Genomic DNA, 15,288 nt, shown 5'->3' with positions numbered 1-15,288 from the left:
GGCATGATGTGATGGGGAGCCCATATATAAATTTCTATTTGTAAATAATAACAACAACCCAGAGTTAGCTCCATCCATCCTAGATAAACCAAATGCAGGAGCTATAGTCCCTGTGAAGTGAGTCTTTGGACTACATTCCCCAACATCTGGCAGAAAAACAATGGTGGGCATCTGGGAAAGAAGAAGCACATCACTTTTCTCAAACACTGCTTGCCACACTAGTGTAGATTAACTCAGGTTAGTTTTTGAGACATAGCAAGCCAACTCTGAGATTATGACCAAAGTCAGACAGATATCAAAGTGGGGAAAAGGAACATAAGGGTGCCTTAGCTTCGGCTGTCAGAACAAACATCATAGACTAGATGGCATGGTGTCTTAGCTTTGGCTGTCAGAACAAACATCATAGACTAGATGGCATAAACAACAAAAATTTATTTTCTCACAGTTCTGGAGCCTAGAAGTTTAAGATCAGGGGCCCCAGCATGATTGGGTTCTGGTGAGAACTCTCTTCCTAGATTTCAGACATCTGCCTTCGAGCTGATTCCTCACATGGTAAAGAAACAGAGACAGAGCGTATTCTCTCTGGTAGCTCCTCTTATAGGGGTACAGATCCCATCATGAGGGCTCCACCCTCATGACCTCATCTAACCTTAATTATCTTCAAATATCATCACACTGGGTGTTAAGGTCTAAACCTAAGAATTTTGGCAGGGACACAAATACCTCCATAACAGGGGTAGATATAAGAAAAATGGGAGGTACCTGGGCTCTGGTGGGACAATGGGAGCATAGAGAAATCAGGCAGGGACAGGGAGGTGCTCATAGAGTGAGGTGTAAATGGACCTACAAAAAGTAGACCAAGGTGAAGCCTGGCCTGCCCTCTGCTCTTCAGCTCTGTCTCTGTCCCTCTTTTACCTACACAGTTTTTCTTTCACCACACTCCCTGGCCACTGTTGTCAAAATACAGATGGAGGGGCACCTGAGTGGCTCAGTCAGTTAAGCATCCAACTCTTGGTTTCTGCTTAGGTCATGATCTAAGGGTTCGTGGGATCAAGCCCCGCATCAGGCTCTGTGCTGACGTCATGGAGCCTGCTTGGAATTCTCTCACTTTCTCAAAATAAATAAAATAATATAAAATAAAATAAAATAAAATAAAATAAAAGATGGAGACATACAAATTTTCCAGAATAATGTTTCAACATTGATACAAATCATGAATGTAAAGTTAATGACCCTAATTGGAAGTTATGTTGAGAAATTATTTATATTTCTGATTATAATTTCTCAACATAACTTCCAATTAGATATCTCAATACATGATTTTAAAATAACACTTCTAAATAAAGACAGACACAGAGAAGAACATTTACATTCTTATCTCCTTCACAATCCCCTCCTTAGCTCTTCCTTTTCCTCCTGGCTCAGGCAGGGCCCATGTTATAAGACTGTTACAGGACACTGATAATAGATTACGCAGACACAAACAGGTCATAAGCCAAGCTTTTTAAAAAGAATGATTCCTTTCAAAAACAAAACCAGCAGAGTGGGAAAAGCTAGGAAATATCCCTTTGTGCTAAACCCTGTCCTAGATATCACAAATGTCAGCATCTGTATGGTCTGCTAATGGAAGTAAAAATGAGCAAACATAACAGTAAGTACATGTTTCTAACAAGAGGAGGCATTTAAAAAGCACAGAAAAAGAACAGAAATTATCCAAGGATCTTCTGACACATTTACAAAGACTTTGGAGCTCAGAGCCCTACGTAACTCCCAAACCTTCTCTGTCTCCTGAACACATAGTAAGGATCTAAGGCAATCATCCAGAGAATTCAACTGGAAGAAAACACAGATGCACAGATGCTTGTGGCTGTAAGGGACCTTAGAGGTAAATGGTCTAATCACAGAAGGTCACACTATTCTATCAGTCCTTGGGTTCAAAAGGACTTTCCATTGCAGAAGCTGCAGTGGTGCAATTGACTCACCCAACAAGTATTTACTGAGTGCTTACTATGTGTCAGACATCACACTAAGTGCTGAGGACACGGCAGTGTGTGAGGGGACAGAGACCCAGCCTACAACAGTTTACACTCTAAAGAGAGGGATACAGGCATTGAATAATTTCACAGTGTACTGGTTTAGCAGAGGGTTTCAAAGGACAAACATCCTGAAGAAAGAGAAATTTAAGTGCTGCTTGTTTTTCTGCTATTCACCTAACTCCTCCAATATTTATGATTCACTCACTATTCCTCAAACATTTATGAAACACTCATGGGGGAGCAGGTAGTAAGCCGATGAAGAAAGAACTGACTTAGTAGTGGAGATAAAAGATGAATAAGATATAGGGTTCCTAAAGCATAAGAGACTCTTAAAAACTGAGAACAAACTGAGGGCTGATGGGCGGTGGGAGGGAGGGGAGGGTGGGTGATGGGTATTGAGGAGGGCACCTGTTGGGATGAGCACTGGGTGATGTATGGAAACCAATTTGACAATAAATTTCATATATTAAAAAAAAAAGATATAGGGTTCCTCTGCCCAAGGCACAGAGGCTCTGGTAATGAAGACCACACAGCATTTACCTATCAGGCAATAAAGATATAAAAGATATGAGTGCAGGAGCACCTGGGTGGCTCAGTTGGTTAAGTGTCCAACTCTTGGTTTCAGCTCAGGTCATGATCTCATGGTTCATGAGTTTGAGCCCCGCATCAGATTCTGTGCTGACAGCTCGAGCCTGCTTGGTATCCTCTCTCTCTCTCTCTCTCTGCCCCTCCCCTGCTCACTCTCTGTCTGTCTCTCTCAAAATAAATAAACTTAAAAAATTTTTTTTAAATAATATGAGAGCAGGGAGGTAGAAGAAACCTGCTCCCTAGGGTAGAATGACTGTCCCGCAGGGATCAGAAGGATATTTCAGGGCATTTAACAAAAGAAAGTTTCATGCACAACACCACAGAAATATGAAGGGGTCCACAGAGATTTATGGGGTCCTTGAGGCCAAGACAGGCATAGTGGAAAGAGAACAAACATCTGAGTCTGACAAACCTGTGTTTGATTCCCCTCCCCAGCTGCATGAGCTTGGACAAGCTGCTTGAACATTCTGAGCCTCAGGTTCCTCATATGAAAAAACGGTGCCGGTGTGCTCATCTTGTTGTATTACTGAAATAATTAGCAAGATACCTAAGACAGTAAACCACAAACACCAAACACTCTGCGCCGATAATTAGAAAAGGAAGCGGTGTGGAATGAGACTGGCAGGCAAGTTGGGGTCAGACTGCTAAAAGCTAGACTATGGTGTTTATCCTTACAGATACCTAATTTGGAATCATTATCCCCTACTCTCAACTTGTGTCCTGTCTGGGGAATGCTATTAAGCACATGTGCCAGCTTCAGAGCAGAGTTTTTGCATACATGATCTCATTTCATCATCATAGCAACCTTGGGGAGGATATAACACCATGGCCTTCATTTTACACTGAAGGCTAAGTGAAGTTCAGTGTTATGCCTAAAGGGACACAGCCATCAAGCAGCAATTTGCTCCTGCCTGCTTTCCTGCCCACATCCTGCACCATCTAGTTTCATGTCTTCTCTTAGTGGCTGCCTTACTCAGCAGTCCTCCTTCACCTCACTGACTCAACTGTTCAGAATGGCCTGCTTGCTGTCCAGCATGGAAGCTGCCCTAAGTAGCTGCCTTGCCCACCTATCCCCTTGGGTTATGGTTCCCTGGGAGGATAACTCACTCACTCACTCCCCTCCACTGCCTAGGCGCCTGCTCAAACCCGGACTGGTGCTCTGCTGCCCCCTCCTGGCCTGGGCCGGAACCTCAATTGCTCCCTGGGGTCTTCTGCACAATCCCATCATTCCATTTCCTCAGTATCTCAAGATTTGGAAGAACTGTACTGGTTTGCTGTAGATTATCCTGATACTTTCCTCAGCTCTCTATTTAACTAATGTGTCATACACACACATGAAAAGCTCTGTTTATTATGGTTTTAGTTTGCTTCTAGCTACAGGTTACACTCAGGAGAGCTTCTCAAGTGTTTACCTCATTGAATATTATTAGCTTACATGTTCATGTTCAGGGGAAAAGGAGAGGAAGGACTCAGAGTCCTTTAGTGGAGACACTAAAAATGTTTCCGCTCACACAAGAAATCTTCAGAGGCCTATTATGATTGAACACTTTAGGCCAGGCTGACTTATTGAATTACATATTTTGAATTTGGTCACATTTAATAATACAGTCTTATTTTCTCAGTGGTTACCTTAACAGGGAGTTTGGGGGAAAAATACAAGATTCACTTGAATGAATAAATAATAGTATACTTAAATCCTGTCAAAGATTAACCTTGGACTGACTAGCTGTCACACCCAACGAACAACTTTGTAGGTCTGTTAGAGCCTCAGATGGAAGGTTGTCACTTAGTTAAAATAGTCACTAACTATTCAAGACAGTACAGTCAGGCACACCAAGATAAAAAAAAAAAGTGCAATGAAGGAGAAAATGCAAGCAAAGGTCCCTCTTAAGCAGTCCATAAGGACTTGAAGTAGGGAGAAATCATTCAAATGCTGCACTGTAGATGGCAATAAATGCGTGATCACAGTTACAGGTTTGCAATCCCTTTCCTACTCTTCTTTGTTCTGGTTTGTAATACTAGTCAAGTTTTGTCTACAAGCATGTCATAAGTTAAAGAAAGTACACTTTTAGCAAAGAATGCTACTGCAAACTAATAGAGAGAACAGCTAAAAACATGTCATGTCCATTACCTTTCTAGAAGGCCATTTTAATCAGAGGGTTGTTCAAGTCTAGCCTTTTTTATCTTTTAAGAAATATTCTGTATTTTTGCACCTGGTAAATTTTTCAACCATATGACCCCTGAAGTATGACTTAAGAAGTAATTAAGTAATGACAATGCATTTGTTAACAGGGTTAAACTCAATATCTGAGCCCTAATGACCACAACTCTTCAAGCACTGACCACCAAACACTAAGCTGCCTACGACAGCATTGTAAAATATACCATGAAGGAAGTCAGGTGTATTAAAATTGAGGTTCTTGCAAATAATATGAATTTGGTGCTCAATAGTAAGGAAAAGCAAAATTCATTCAACCCTCTGCTTGATGGGCAAGCTGTATTCTTTTTCTCTTCTCTGCTATATGACTTCTTTAGTTACAAATGCAGTAAGTTCTTATCAAAACCTCTTATCAGATAGTCTTAAAATGCATAACAAGTGCCTATATGTACCCACTTCCTCTTTCTGCACAAAGACACATCTTGCCACACGTTTTCTTTTTTGTTTGCATTTTTATCTATATATCTGCTTTAAAGTCATGTTCATAAAGTAGAACGTTATTTAAATATAAGTAAAGAAACTGATTTAGTATCCACTTACAACTACCATTCTTTGATCTAATAATCATCCAAGAAGATGTTTGCAAGAACATGCTCCCAAGTTATGTATATTTATGTACTCACAGATGATATACATGTACTACTGAACCCATCTGTAATGTGCTTTTTAAGATATCTAAAAGCAAAAATTAAAAGCAAATTTAGAAATAGATTCTCTAATACTTTCTTGTAGCACACCCTCCATGTGGGCATCCCATTTTACTCAAAATATAAGTGACCGCTTTTGTTTAGCTCTTAAGTCTACTCAAAAGAAAAAAGAAAAATTCTATTTTTTCAAAAGACTGGTTTGTTTATTTAAACAGAGTCTCAATTTAAAGTACATTAATTAGTCTACCTGAGATTTATGCATGGCACATAGAAGGATTATTCAATATGCAGATAATATATTAGTCAACAGAGAAATTCATTAATTACACTTTACTAGTGAGGGGCAAATCTTCTATCAACAGTTTATTTAGCATATTATTTTTTTACGTTTTTTATTTTTTTGTGTTTTACTTATTTTGAGAGAGAGCATGAGAGGGGCAGAGAGAGAGAGGGAGAGAGAGAATATCAAGCAGGCTCTGTGCTGTCAGCACAGAGCCCAATACAGGGCTTGATCCCACAATCCGTGAGATCATGACCTGAGCCAAAATCAAGAGTTGCCACTTAACCGACAGAGTCACCCAGGTGTCCCAGCATATTATTTTGTAATGCACTGTCACTTCAAATACAATAGAAGAAAGAGCAACATGAAATCTATTTCGTTATGAAATACGAAATAAATTATCCTCCAAGAAATAATCTCTGGATGTGAACACTGATTTTCAAAGGCATAAATGATGAATGGAACTAGCCAACTTGCCACATGGGTAAAAACTGTTAACTGTTCCAGTTTCAACAGTTGTAAAAAAAGGAGGAGTCTGCATTTAATACTTGTGCCCACTTGAAAAACTAAAATCAAGTTGACATTTTCAGAGTGAAAGGGAGATTCAAGGTAGTTTCTTGAATAAATAAAGTCTTCATATCATTTTAACCTGAAATTTTCTGGTTACTGAGAGGAGTAGGATTGTAACTTAACTGTTCTAGGTCAGAGTTCAGCAAATCACAGGCCAAGAGCCTAATATGGCAGTCACTTGTTTCTGTACAGTCTGCAATGTAAAAATAGTTTTTACATGTTTTAATGGATTTTAGAAATCAGAAGAATAACATTTTGTGCTGTGAAAATTATATGAAATTCAAATTTCATGGTCATAAATAGAGTTTTATTGGAACATCACCATGTGCACCTGTTTCTGTGTTGTCTATGGCTGTTTTCACTCAGCCATCACAGAGTTGAATTGCCACAGAGACCGTATGGTCCACCAAGCCTAAAATATTAACTGTCCCTTTATGGGGCTCTTTATTAGGTCTAGGTAATTGATCTCAATTACTTCCATCCTACACTTCCCCTTTCTTATCTCATCCCAGGTTGTGGGTGTCTTTCTCCCTTCCTTCCCTCCCTCCTTCTCTCCATCCCTCCTTCCCTCTTACCACGCGTTAATGGCAAGTTCTAGTCCCACAACATAACCCAAGATACAGCTATTTATATGGCCACCTTTTGTTCTCATAATGTTTACTTTCTCTTTATCTGCAATTTTGGTTTTCAATTGATAAAGACACAGTCATGTTTTTTTTTACAGCAGGCTCTCTTTGGCCTGACATCAACTTACCTTCCCAACTTTATCTTTCATGACAATAGTCATGTTTTATAAAGTTTGCAAAATAAAATGTGTATCCTGCATTTTTCTGCCAGTTTTTGCCTTTCTTTAGAATGTACTTTTTACCTGGTATGCCCTTCACCAAAGCTCTACCTGTTAAAATCCTGCTGAATTTCAAGGTTCACCCCCTTGCATGAAGACACCGCAACCCTCCCAGTAAGAATTAATCACTCCATCTTTAGACTGCGGAGATTGTCTGATCCCTATCTCATATTAGTTTTATTTATTTATCTCAGATTAAATTTATTGTTGTAAACTACACATTTGGAAGCTAATATATAGTGTTCTGCTCATCGTATTCATTCATAACCCAGCCCCCTTGCCCTGCCACACAAACTACCAACATACATTGCCTAGTTCATAGTTATGCAAAAGGTGAGAGCTATAACAGAGAGGTGTTTAGGTGGCACAAAGGCATCGAATTAAATAGCAAAGAATAAAAAAATGAGAACCTCATTTTCTTTTCAACTGTTTTTTCCATTTTTCTGATTGCATCACAAAGAAATCCTCAATTTGTGCTACTGTGGTTTTACCACTGCTAATCTTTGATAATCTCCCTTTTTAACAAAGAGAGAACAATCCTAAGGCTTGGAGCCTTTTGCAAAAAAACAGTTGTAGCCCCAGTTTAATAAAACTGCTTTGTTTTTATTGCAATTTATTTTTATAATTTGCTTCTATTTATGGCATGAATACAACTTAATGAAATTTAATTTCAATTTAATGAAAATAAGTACTCTCAATTAGTAAATTTAGGTTAATTTTTAGACAAAAAATATTAAGCAAATTATAGCACAGGTGATAAGCACATATGACAAAAATCTTAATGGTATTACATAGAAATGGGAGAAACATTTGGTTGTAGCAGATACTCAATAAAGTCAAAAGATTCCAATCCACCAGCCTCCTTGTTAACCTTCTACATAACTAAAAAAACTCACATAAGAGACTAGGTTCAAGCTTCTGAAACAGTGGTTCTTAACAGAAAAGTGGTTCTTCAAGCTTCTGAAACAGTGGTTCTTAATATATCTAGAGATATATTTACTTGTCATATCTTGGGGGTTACGAGGGAGGGTTGCTTTTGTCATCTAGTAGATAGAGACTAGGGATACTATTAAACATCCTACAGTGCAAGGAGAGCCCCCACAGAAAGAATTATCTGGCCCCAACAGCCTATGGTGCCAAGGTCAAGAAATCCTGCTCTAAGAAAAAAGAGAAAGTTCTACATGTACTATCCTTTGTCAATTGTTATAAATCACCCTGTGTTCAGCACTGCTCCTTACCTTATATGCTCTTTGCCATTGGTAAGATTACTGAGGAAAATCTCCCACCCAAACCTTTCAGTTTTATATTGTCCATACACCCACTGCCCCCAATTAGCACTCAGAATTTAAAGATGGACTTTATTGGAGAGTCCACATCCTTTATGTGCTAACAGTATACTCTCAATATGTAGATCTAACTTCCTCATTAAGCCACAGGAATTATGAGATTTTCAGATGACCATTACCCAAGAGAAAAAAAAAGACTACACTAATTTGAGTAAAACCTCGATTCTAGCTAGCTATTGATTTCATGATTTCACTTAAAGTTACTCTTTGGCCTGATTTATATGGTTCAGGGACTCAAATATATTTTGCAGAATAAACCTGACCTTGAAATTTAAAAAATTCAATTTTTTATTGGATATATTAGCTATGTTAGCTTTCCCAAAAGGGAGTCTAAGCAGACCTACTTTTTTTTTTTTTAAAGAACTACTATTTAAGCTAGACAAAAAACCAAACCAAAACAAACAAAAAACATTAACATAAAACAACTAGTAATTGAAATAACTATCATTTGGCACTTTATTCTCAAATGTATTACTGCAAACACATAATACAGACATTTATTCTGAGTGTAAAGTGTTTACAAGAAAGTTCTTTGAAGCTATTTTGTGGTTAGTGTTTTGTTTCTCTTTCTGTCTCTCTTTTTTTCTCAAGTAAAGTTCCCTAGAACAGTTTAGCAGTAAATAGCACCTGTGACTTATTTTTTTTTTCAAATTAGGAGTTATTTTTACTCTGTAACAGTATTTAAACATGGAAAACTAGTGTATTCTTAAAGTAATGACCCTATCATAGTCGTCGTTTAATTTTGAGGCTCTTTACAATGACTATATTTCCAAATTTAGCATTTACTATGTATTAACTTTAGTGGTTAGAATACCTTGGAGGCATCTTATGCCTTTACATTCAAGTTGATTTAACTCCTAATTCTGAGATGCCTGTGGTAAAATGATAGTGAAGGTGAAACTGAATCCCTTTCATTTCAGAGCCACAAAGCTCTCTGCCAACAGAAAAGCAGCATTATTTTCAACACCTACAAGCTACAGAGGTGACAGTTATCAGGACTCCCACTGTGAAGAAAGAAAACCAGCACACAGTGAGATTATGGTTGCACAAATTTTAGGGACAAGATAAACAAGCTACCAGATTTCCCTTTCCCTAGGGTCATGTACCCTGTGCCCGGCCCAATTCATTATCATTCACTCACTCCCTCTAAAATCATTTGTTGAGCACCTGCTGAGTAATGAGCACTGTGCTGGGCACTGAGCGCATGACAGTGAGGCAGCCAAATCCACAGACTACCTTCTGGGAGCTTATAGTCAGTGTTCAAGCATGTGCAGCCCAGCTTTCTACTCTCCCACTTGCAATCTCGCCTCTCACCATGCTCCTGAGTCAACTGCATGAGAAAAAAATTGGAAGCACAGAGAACAACGGAGGGACTGAACAGTTATATTTTTTTTTTTTTTTTAATTTTTATTTTTTTTTTTTTTTTCAACGTTTATTTATTTTTGGGACAGAGAGAGACAGAGCATGAATGGGGGAGGCGCAGAGAGAGAGAGGGAGACACAGAATCGGAAACAGGCTCCAGGCTCTGAGCCATCAGCCCAGAGCCTGATGCGGGACTCGAACTCACGGACCGCGAGATCGTGACCTGGCTGAAGTCGGACGCTTAACCGACTGCGCCACCCAGGCGCCCCTGAACAGTTATATTTTTAATTTCTAGTCAGATCCCCAAAAGAGCTTAAGATATTAAGCACAGTGTGGGTGGCAAGAGATCCATAACCAGCAGTATATTCTGGATCTGCTGTGGGGTCCTAAAGGACACTGTGGGGGGAAAACCAAGGGTATGAGAAGTACTGGCTAAAAATGGCTCAGGAAGGGCCTTGAACAAAGAGAGGGAAAGGGAAAGAGAGAATCTGGTTCCTCACCAGCCAGGAGCACTGGTTAGAATGCTTTTGTTAGAAAATGCATACTTTCCATGTTTCCTTACAGGAAGTATCTGCTGGCCATTACCCAGGGCCAGGGTTAAGTGTTACCAAGTGGAATACACAAGTGTTTAGGCCTTTGAATTCCTCCCCTATACAGTGACGGTGCTCCTGGCCTAGCCTCCTGGCCCCACCCCCCACCCCCCACCCACAGTTATTTCAAAGTATAGTGCACCCAGCATATCTTGGGGAGACATTAGAGTTTTTCCAAAATATTTGGAAGGGAAAACCCAATGAGGACCTGCAGACAAAGACAGAACTTTTCTCTATAGAGATGTGCAAATGGAGACCACACAGTGTTACTAGTTGGTCTGCAGGGCACTTTTCAAAAGGAGTCTTCCTCATGTTTTAAACTGACATACACAGATTTATGGCCTAAAACAGCATTTTCACACTGAGTCACAATCCATTAGTGAGATGTGAAATCATGTGGATTCAGCCAATATTTTTTAATGAAATAGAATAAAATCAAACAGCATAGAATAGGAAATATTAGACTACATTGTTGGTAATAAGAATATACATTGTTTTATGAAACTTGTTTCCATTCTATACACACATACTTTCTATTCTACACATACCTATATCTCACTACCTAAATCTGTTTGGTTCCTAAGCAATAATATATATTGCAAAGGATTCTATAAAACTCTGCTTTAACTCGGTTGCCATATAAATGTACTCTCTTAAACTGAACAGCAGTTTTGGTGGGGGGAGGAGGGGGCGGGAAATGAAATTCACTAGTCTAAAGAAACTATAGTTAAGTAGAATGGAAATTTTTAAAAAATTTATCCCAAAATAATTTAACACACTCTTCTTTTGTACTAATTATGTTTCATTTGGTTTCCCTAAACTTTTGTGTATGGGGATACATCTAGTTTTGCTACAAACATTCTTTCAGTCTCCTGTTACAGAGAGAAACACAAGGTGGGAAATAACTAAAAACAGGACATGGGTTTGGATGCACAAGGCCAAATCCCCACCACAGGGCAGCCCAGGCCAAATCCTGTCCCTCCATGCGCCAAACCACTGGACAGAATCTGGAGAGAGGCAGGCTCTTTTCTCCCATAGAAAAGCTTTTAAAATGCCAATTTCTCAAATCACTGGGCAAAGGACCAACTGCTCTCTAGGATAGGGAGCCCTAAAAAGGATCATGGCCAACTTATATTTATGAGCAGAACTGAGTGTGTTGGGTCATCAAGGTTTTTGTAAACTTTTTAACAAACTCTATAAACAAAGCAGTATTTTCAACTGTGATTTTAGAAAAATTAAATTAGTTTGCCTGATACTCTTAAATAATCCTTCTTACCCCTACTCCTCACCCTTATCCATATATATCTGTATATATTAGAGAGAGAATAAAATAAATAAAATAAAATAAAATAAAATAAAATAAAATAAAATAAAATAAATAAAATAAAATAAAATAAAATAAAATAGCTATCACATGGCCTTGGGTTACCTGTGAAACAGTGCTGCCAGCACTATCCAGAGGCTTCAACTAGCTTTTATTGAGCCCCCTAAAATTTCCAAATATATCCTCAGGGTGTGTTTCCCTAATAGTCACATGTCCAATCTTAATTCAGGACTCACCAGCTTGCAACAGATAATTGTAACAGAGGAATGACTACTTACAAATGAACTTAATCTAGTGGGGACTGTCTACACCCTGGAACTAACCACAATGGTGCCCCACAACACCAAGATCATTATTCCCCTAGCATCATAATGACAACTGTGTTACTAATGAATTAACTATTTTGGCCTTAGAATCACCAAGGTCAGGCAGATTTGGCCCAAGACTGGGAGTTAAGAGAGTAAAGGCTTAAAACCAACTGAGTCTCAACTTTATCATGAGTGGAGGAAGAAAGAGGACTTTTGTCAGTCAATATCTACAATTATAATTTTTGCATTCTCTGGCTATATAGATTCTTAGTAATTATATCTGTAACATTAGTTGCTTTAAGGTTTAGGCTTATCTTGTTGAAAAAAAAATAACTTTGATCATTAAGTGACATTTCTCAAAGTCTCAGCCAAATGGAATAAGCATGCACCTTGCCCATACTGCCAGCTACAGAGAACTTACCCAATACACATGACTACCCAAAAGCAGCAAGAGAAAGAATTTTTAGATCTCTCAAAATATTTTAATTCTGTGATTTTCAAGGTAATCAAACAACTTTGCAGAGTGAGAATCTTAGCAATATATAAATGATTTATATTTGTGTTGCAAATTTTACTGCAATTATAGCACAAAGCTTTTTTTTTTTTTTTTTAAATAAACTTCAAGTTCCTTAGGTTTTCCCTATGAAGTCTACCATCCCATAGACAGGTACAATTGGCAGTTTATTTCTTTTTTCTAACCACTTTTCCATTCCTCAAATTAAGGAAATTTCTTGAGTTTCCTGATAGCAAACCCTATTCATAAAGACATCATGTGCTAATGATAAGTCCGAGTCAATTAGAGGCCTCTGGGGTAAATTTACTCAGAAAGCAGTTAGATTTGGTGGTGGGGCAGTCCCTTTAGCACCAGGAGGCACTTCCTCTACGAGGTGGCAGTTTCTAAAACACCACGTAAACAATTGTAAGTAGATTATCTCTTAAATCAGAAATTTACACTGCTCCAGTGCAGCTCACCACACAATTGTAAGATTCAAAACTGAAAGGAGACACTTCACTTCCAACCTACTAATGAATGCACACAACAGCACATCTTCAGATGAACAATGAAAATTTTGATCAAAGTAGGCTATTTATATACATACTGTTCAATGCCCAAGTATTTCAGAACATTTTTAAACAATGACAATTAAATTTTCATTCTGAAGTTTTGCCTTTCTTGCACACCTTCTGTATTCCACGAGCCATTAATAGTAGTGGCAAATGGAGGGGGGGCAGGGTAGGTAATCCTTACACATTCCCACCAAGTACCAACATCCATAATCCTGCACTGTGGTCTCCAATTGCATTAAAAAAATTGGGGGGGGGGCTCTTATCTAAACTCTTTCCAACAAAAAGAGAGTAGAAAATGAAATTGCAGAGAAGTATTAAATACAGAAGCTTCAACTTGTCAACATTGAAATTACATTTTCAGATTCCCTATCATAAAAGGCCTGGATCTAAAATGAGTGTTGAGAAGAATTCTTACCTATGGATAACAGAAAGGCAAGAAGGAAAAAGGAAGAAGAGAAGGGGAAAAAAACAAACAAACAAACAAACCAATTTCCAGTGGATAAAAACATGAGAACATATGGCATCTTCACATCGGCCAACCACTTTCTACCTGTTTGGATCTTCAGAGGAGGGATGAGGGACATTTCTGCAACCCCAGAGAGATGGCTTTCTGCATACATAATTTAAATAAATCACTCCAGCATGAAAGAAGAGCAGCAGAACTCTTCTAATTACCACTGCCTGGACCTCATGTGCTGCTTTTTCTTTAAAGCCACACTAGTTCATTATTCTGCCTTCAACTCTCTGAAATGATTCATTCCCCCCTTCACTCCTGAGCAGACTCTGCAGGGAAGCTAGTATTTAAGTTTAATTTCTAGTGCCACTTGCTTTGTAGACTTGGATGAGAAGAAGGAGGAAGAATCTAATTTAATAATTCTGTCACGGTTTGGAGGCGCACCCTCCGCCCCTACCCCAAAAAAATAACTCGACAAACAAGACCCTCTGGCAAGCTATAATCGTGAGCGAAGACACCAATCGGGAAAGGAGGGCCCACGTGTGGTGGGAGCTGTCACCCAAGGCAAGTGGCAGCCGGCGAGGAGGAGGGAGAGAGGGCGGGAGAGAGGCTGCTGCTTGCAGCTGCACCGGCCTGGGCGCTCCGAGAGAGACCCGACTCCAACTGGAACGTGCTTAGCTCTCTCCTAGACACTAGGCGGGGAGAAATCAAAGGGCAGGAAGGCTGGATCCCGCGTCTTCGGGAGCTGTCCCTCCGAAAGAAAGGGACAGCCCCCGGAGCGCGCCGCGGGCTTCCCCAGAAGCCCGAGCTCGCGCGCAGGACGCGCGGCTCCACCACGTCCAGGGCGCCCCCCGCCTTACCGTCCCAGCTCCGACTCCACCTCGAAGAAATCGCTCAACGCATCCCTGTTGGAACCTTCGATCCAGTAATCCGGGACGAGGCTCCCGGCTCCTGGGGCCACACTGGCGGTGACCGAAGAGCAGGACGAGGAGGAGCACGAGGGCACCGTGACTTTGAGCATCTTCGCGGCGGGACTCCGGAAGCCGCCACCACTGTCGCCGCCGCTGCCGGAGCGAGAAGCCCCGCCGCCCGCCGCCGCCTGCGAACGCAGGAGCAAGAGGTGGCGTCCTTCACACACACGCACACACCCACCGCCGCCGCTGCCGCCGCCTCCCCCGGCGCCCTGGGCCGCGCGCAGGCTGCGGCTTTCCTCCAGCACGCTCGGGAGGGAGGGAGGGAAGGAGGGTGGGTGGAGAAGGGGGCGAGGAACCGGGAGAGGGTGTGGAGGGAGAACCCGGTCGCTGTCAGCCGGAGAGGAGAGGCGGAGGCACTGCAAAGGAGAGAGATTCCCTCCCCCTTCTCTCCCTCCCTCCCCACGTCCCCTCCTCCCTCCGCCGAGCCTTTCCAGCCCCCTCCCTTTTTTCCTTTCTCCCTCCCAGGCTGTGGCTGCGGCGGTGCCGGCAAGGGCGGCTCCGGATGCGGGAGCTTGGGGAAAGCACGAGGACCAGAGCATCATCCCACGCGCCCTCCCGCGGGAGCCGGGAGCCTGGAAAGGACCGCTCGCGGTGGGACGCTCGCTCCAGGAGTGGCGGGCGCCCAGCGCTCTCTGGGAGCACAGGGGTCTGGACCACCTAGCAGAAGGGTGAGAAAGCG

General features: G+C 40.9%; 1 protein-coding gene across 1 annotated transcript in view; it reads right to left on the bottom strand.

Annotated features, from left to right (window-relative positions):
* The window catches only part of CAMK4 (calcium/calmodulin dependent protein kinase IV), a 220,892-nt gene extending 205,866 nt beyond the window's left edge, over positions 1 to 15,026 (bottom strand). Inside the window, exon 1 of the mRNA XM_045500661.1 lies at positions 14,496 to 15,026. Within this exon, the coding sequence (XP_045356617.1) occupies positions 14,496 to 14,656 (161 nt within the window). The 5' untranslated portion in view covers positions 14,657 to 15,026. The remainder of the gene's footprint in view (positions 1 to 14,495) is intronic.
* Between the last annotated feature and the right edge of the window lie 262 nt (positions 15,027 to 15,288).

This window comes from Leopardus geoffroyi, chromosome A1, assembly GCF_018350155.1.
Source record: "Leopardus geoffroyi isolate Oge1 chromosome A1, O.geoffroyi_Oge1_pat1.0, whole genome shotgun sequence".
NCBI lineage: Eukaryota > Metazoa > Chordata > Mammalia > Carnivora > Felidae > Leopardus > Leopardus geoffroyi.
The sequence above is the reverse complement of the archived record's forward strand: the minus strand, read 5'-3'. Positions and strand labels throughout refer to the sequence as shown.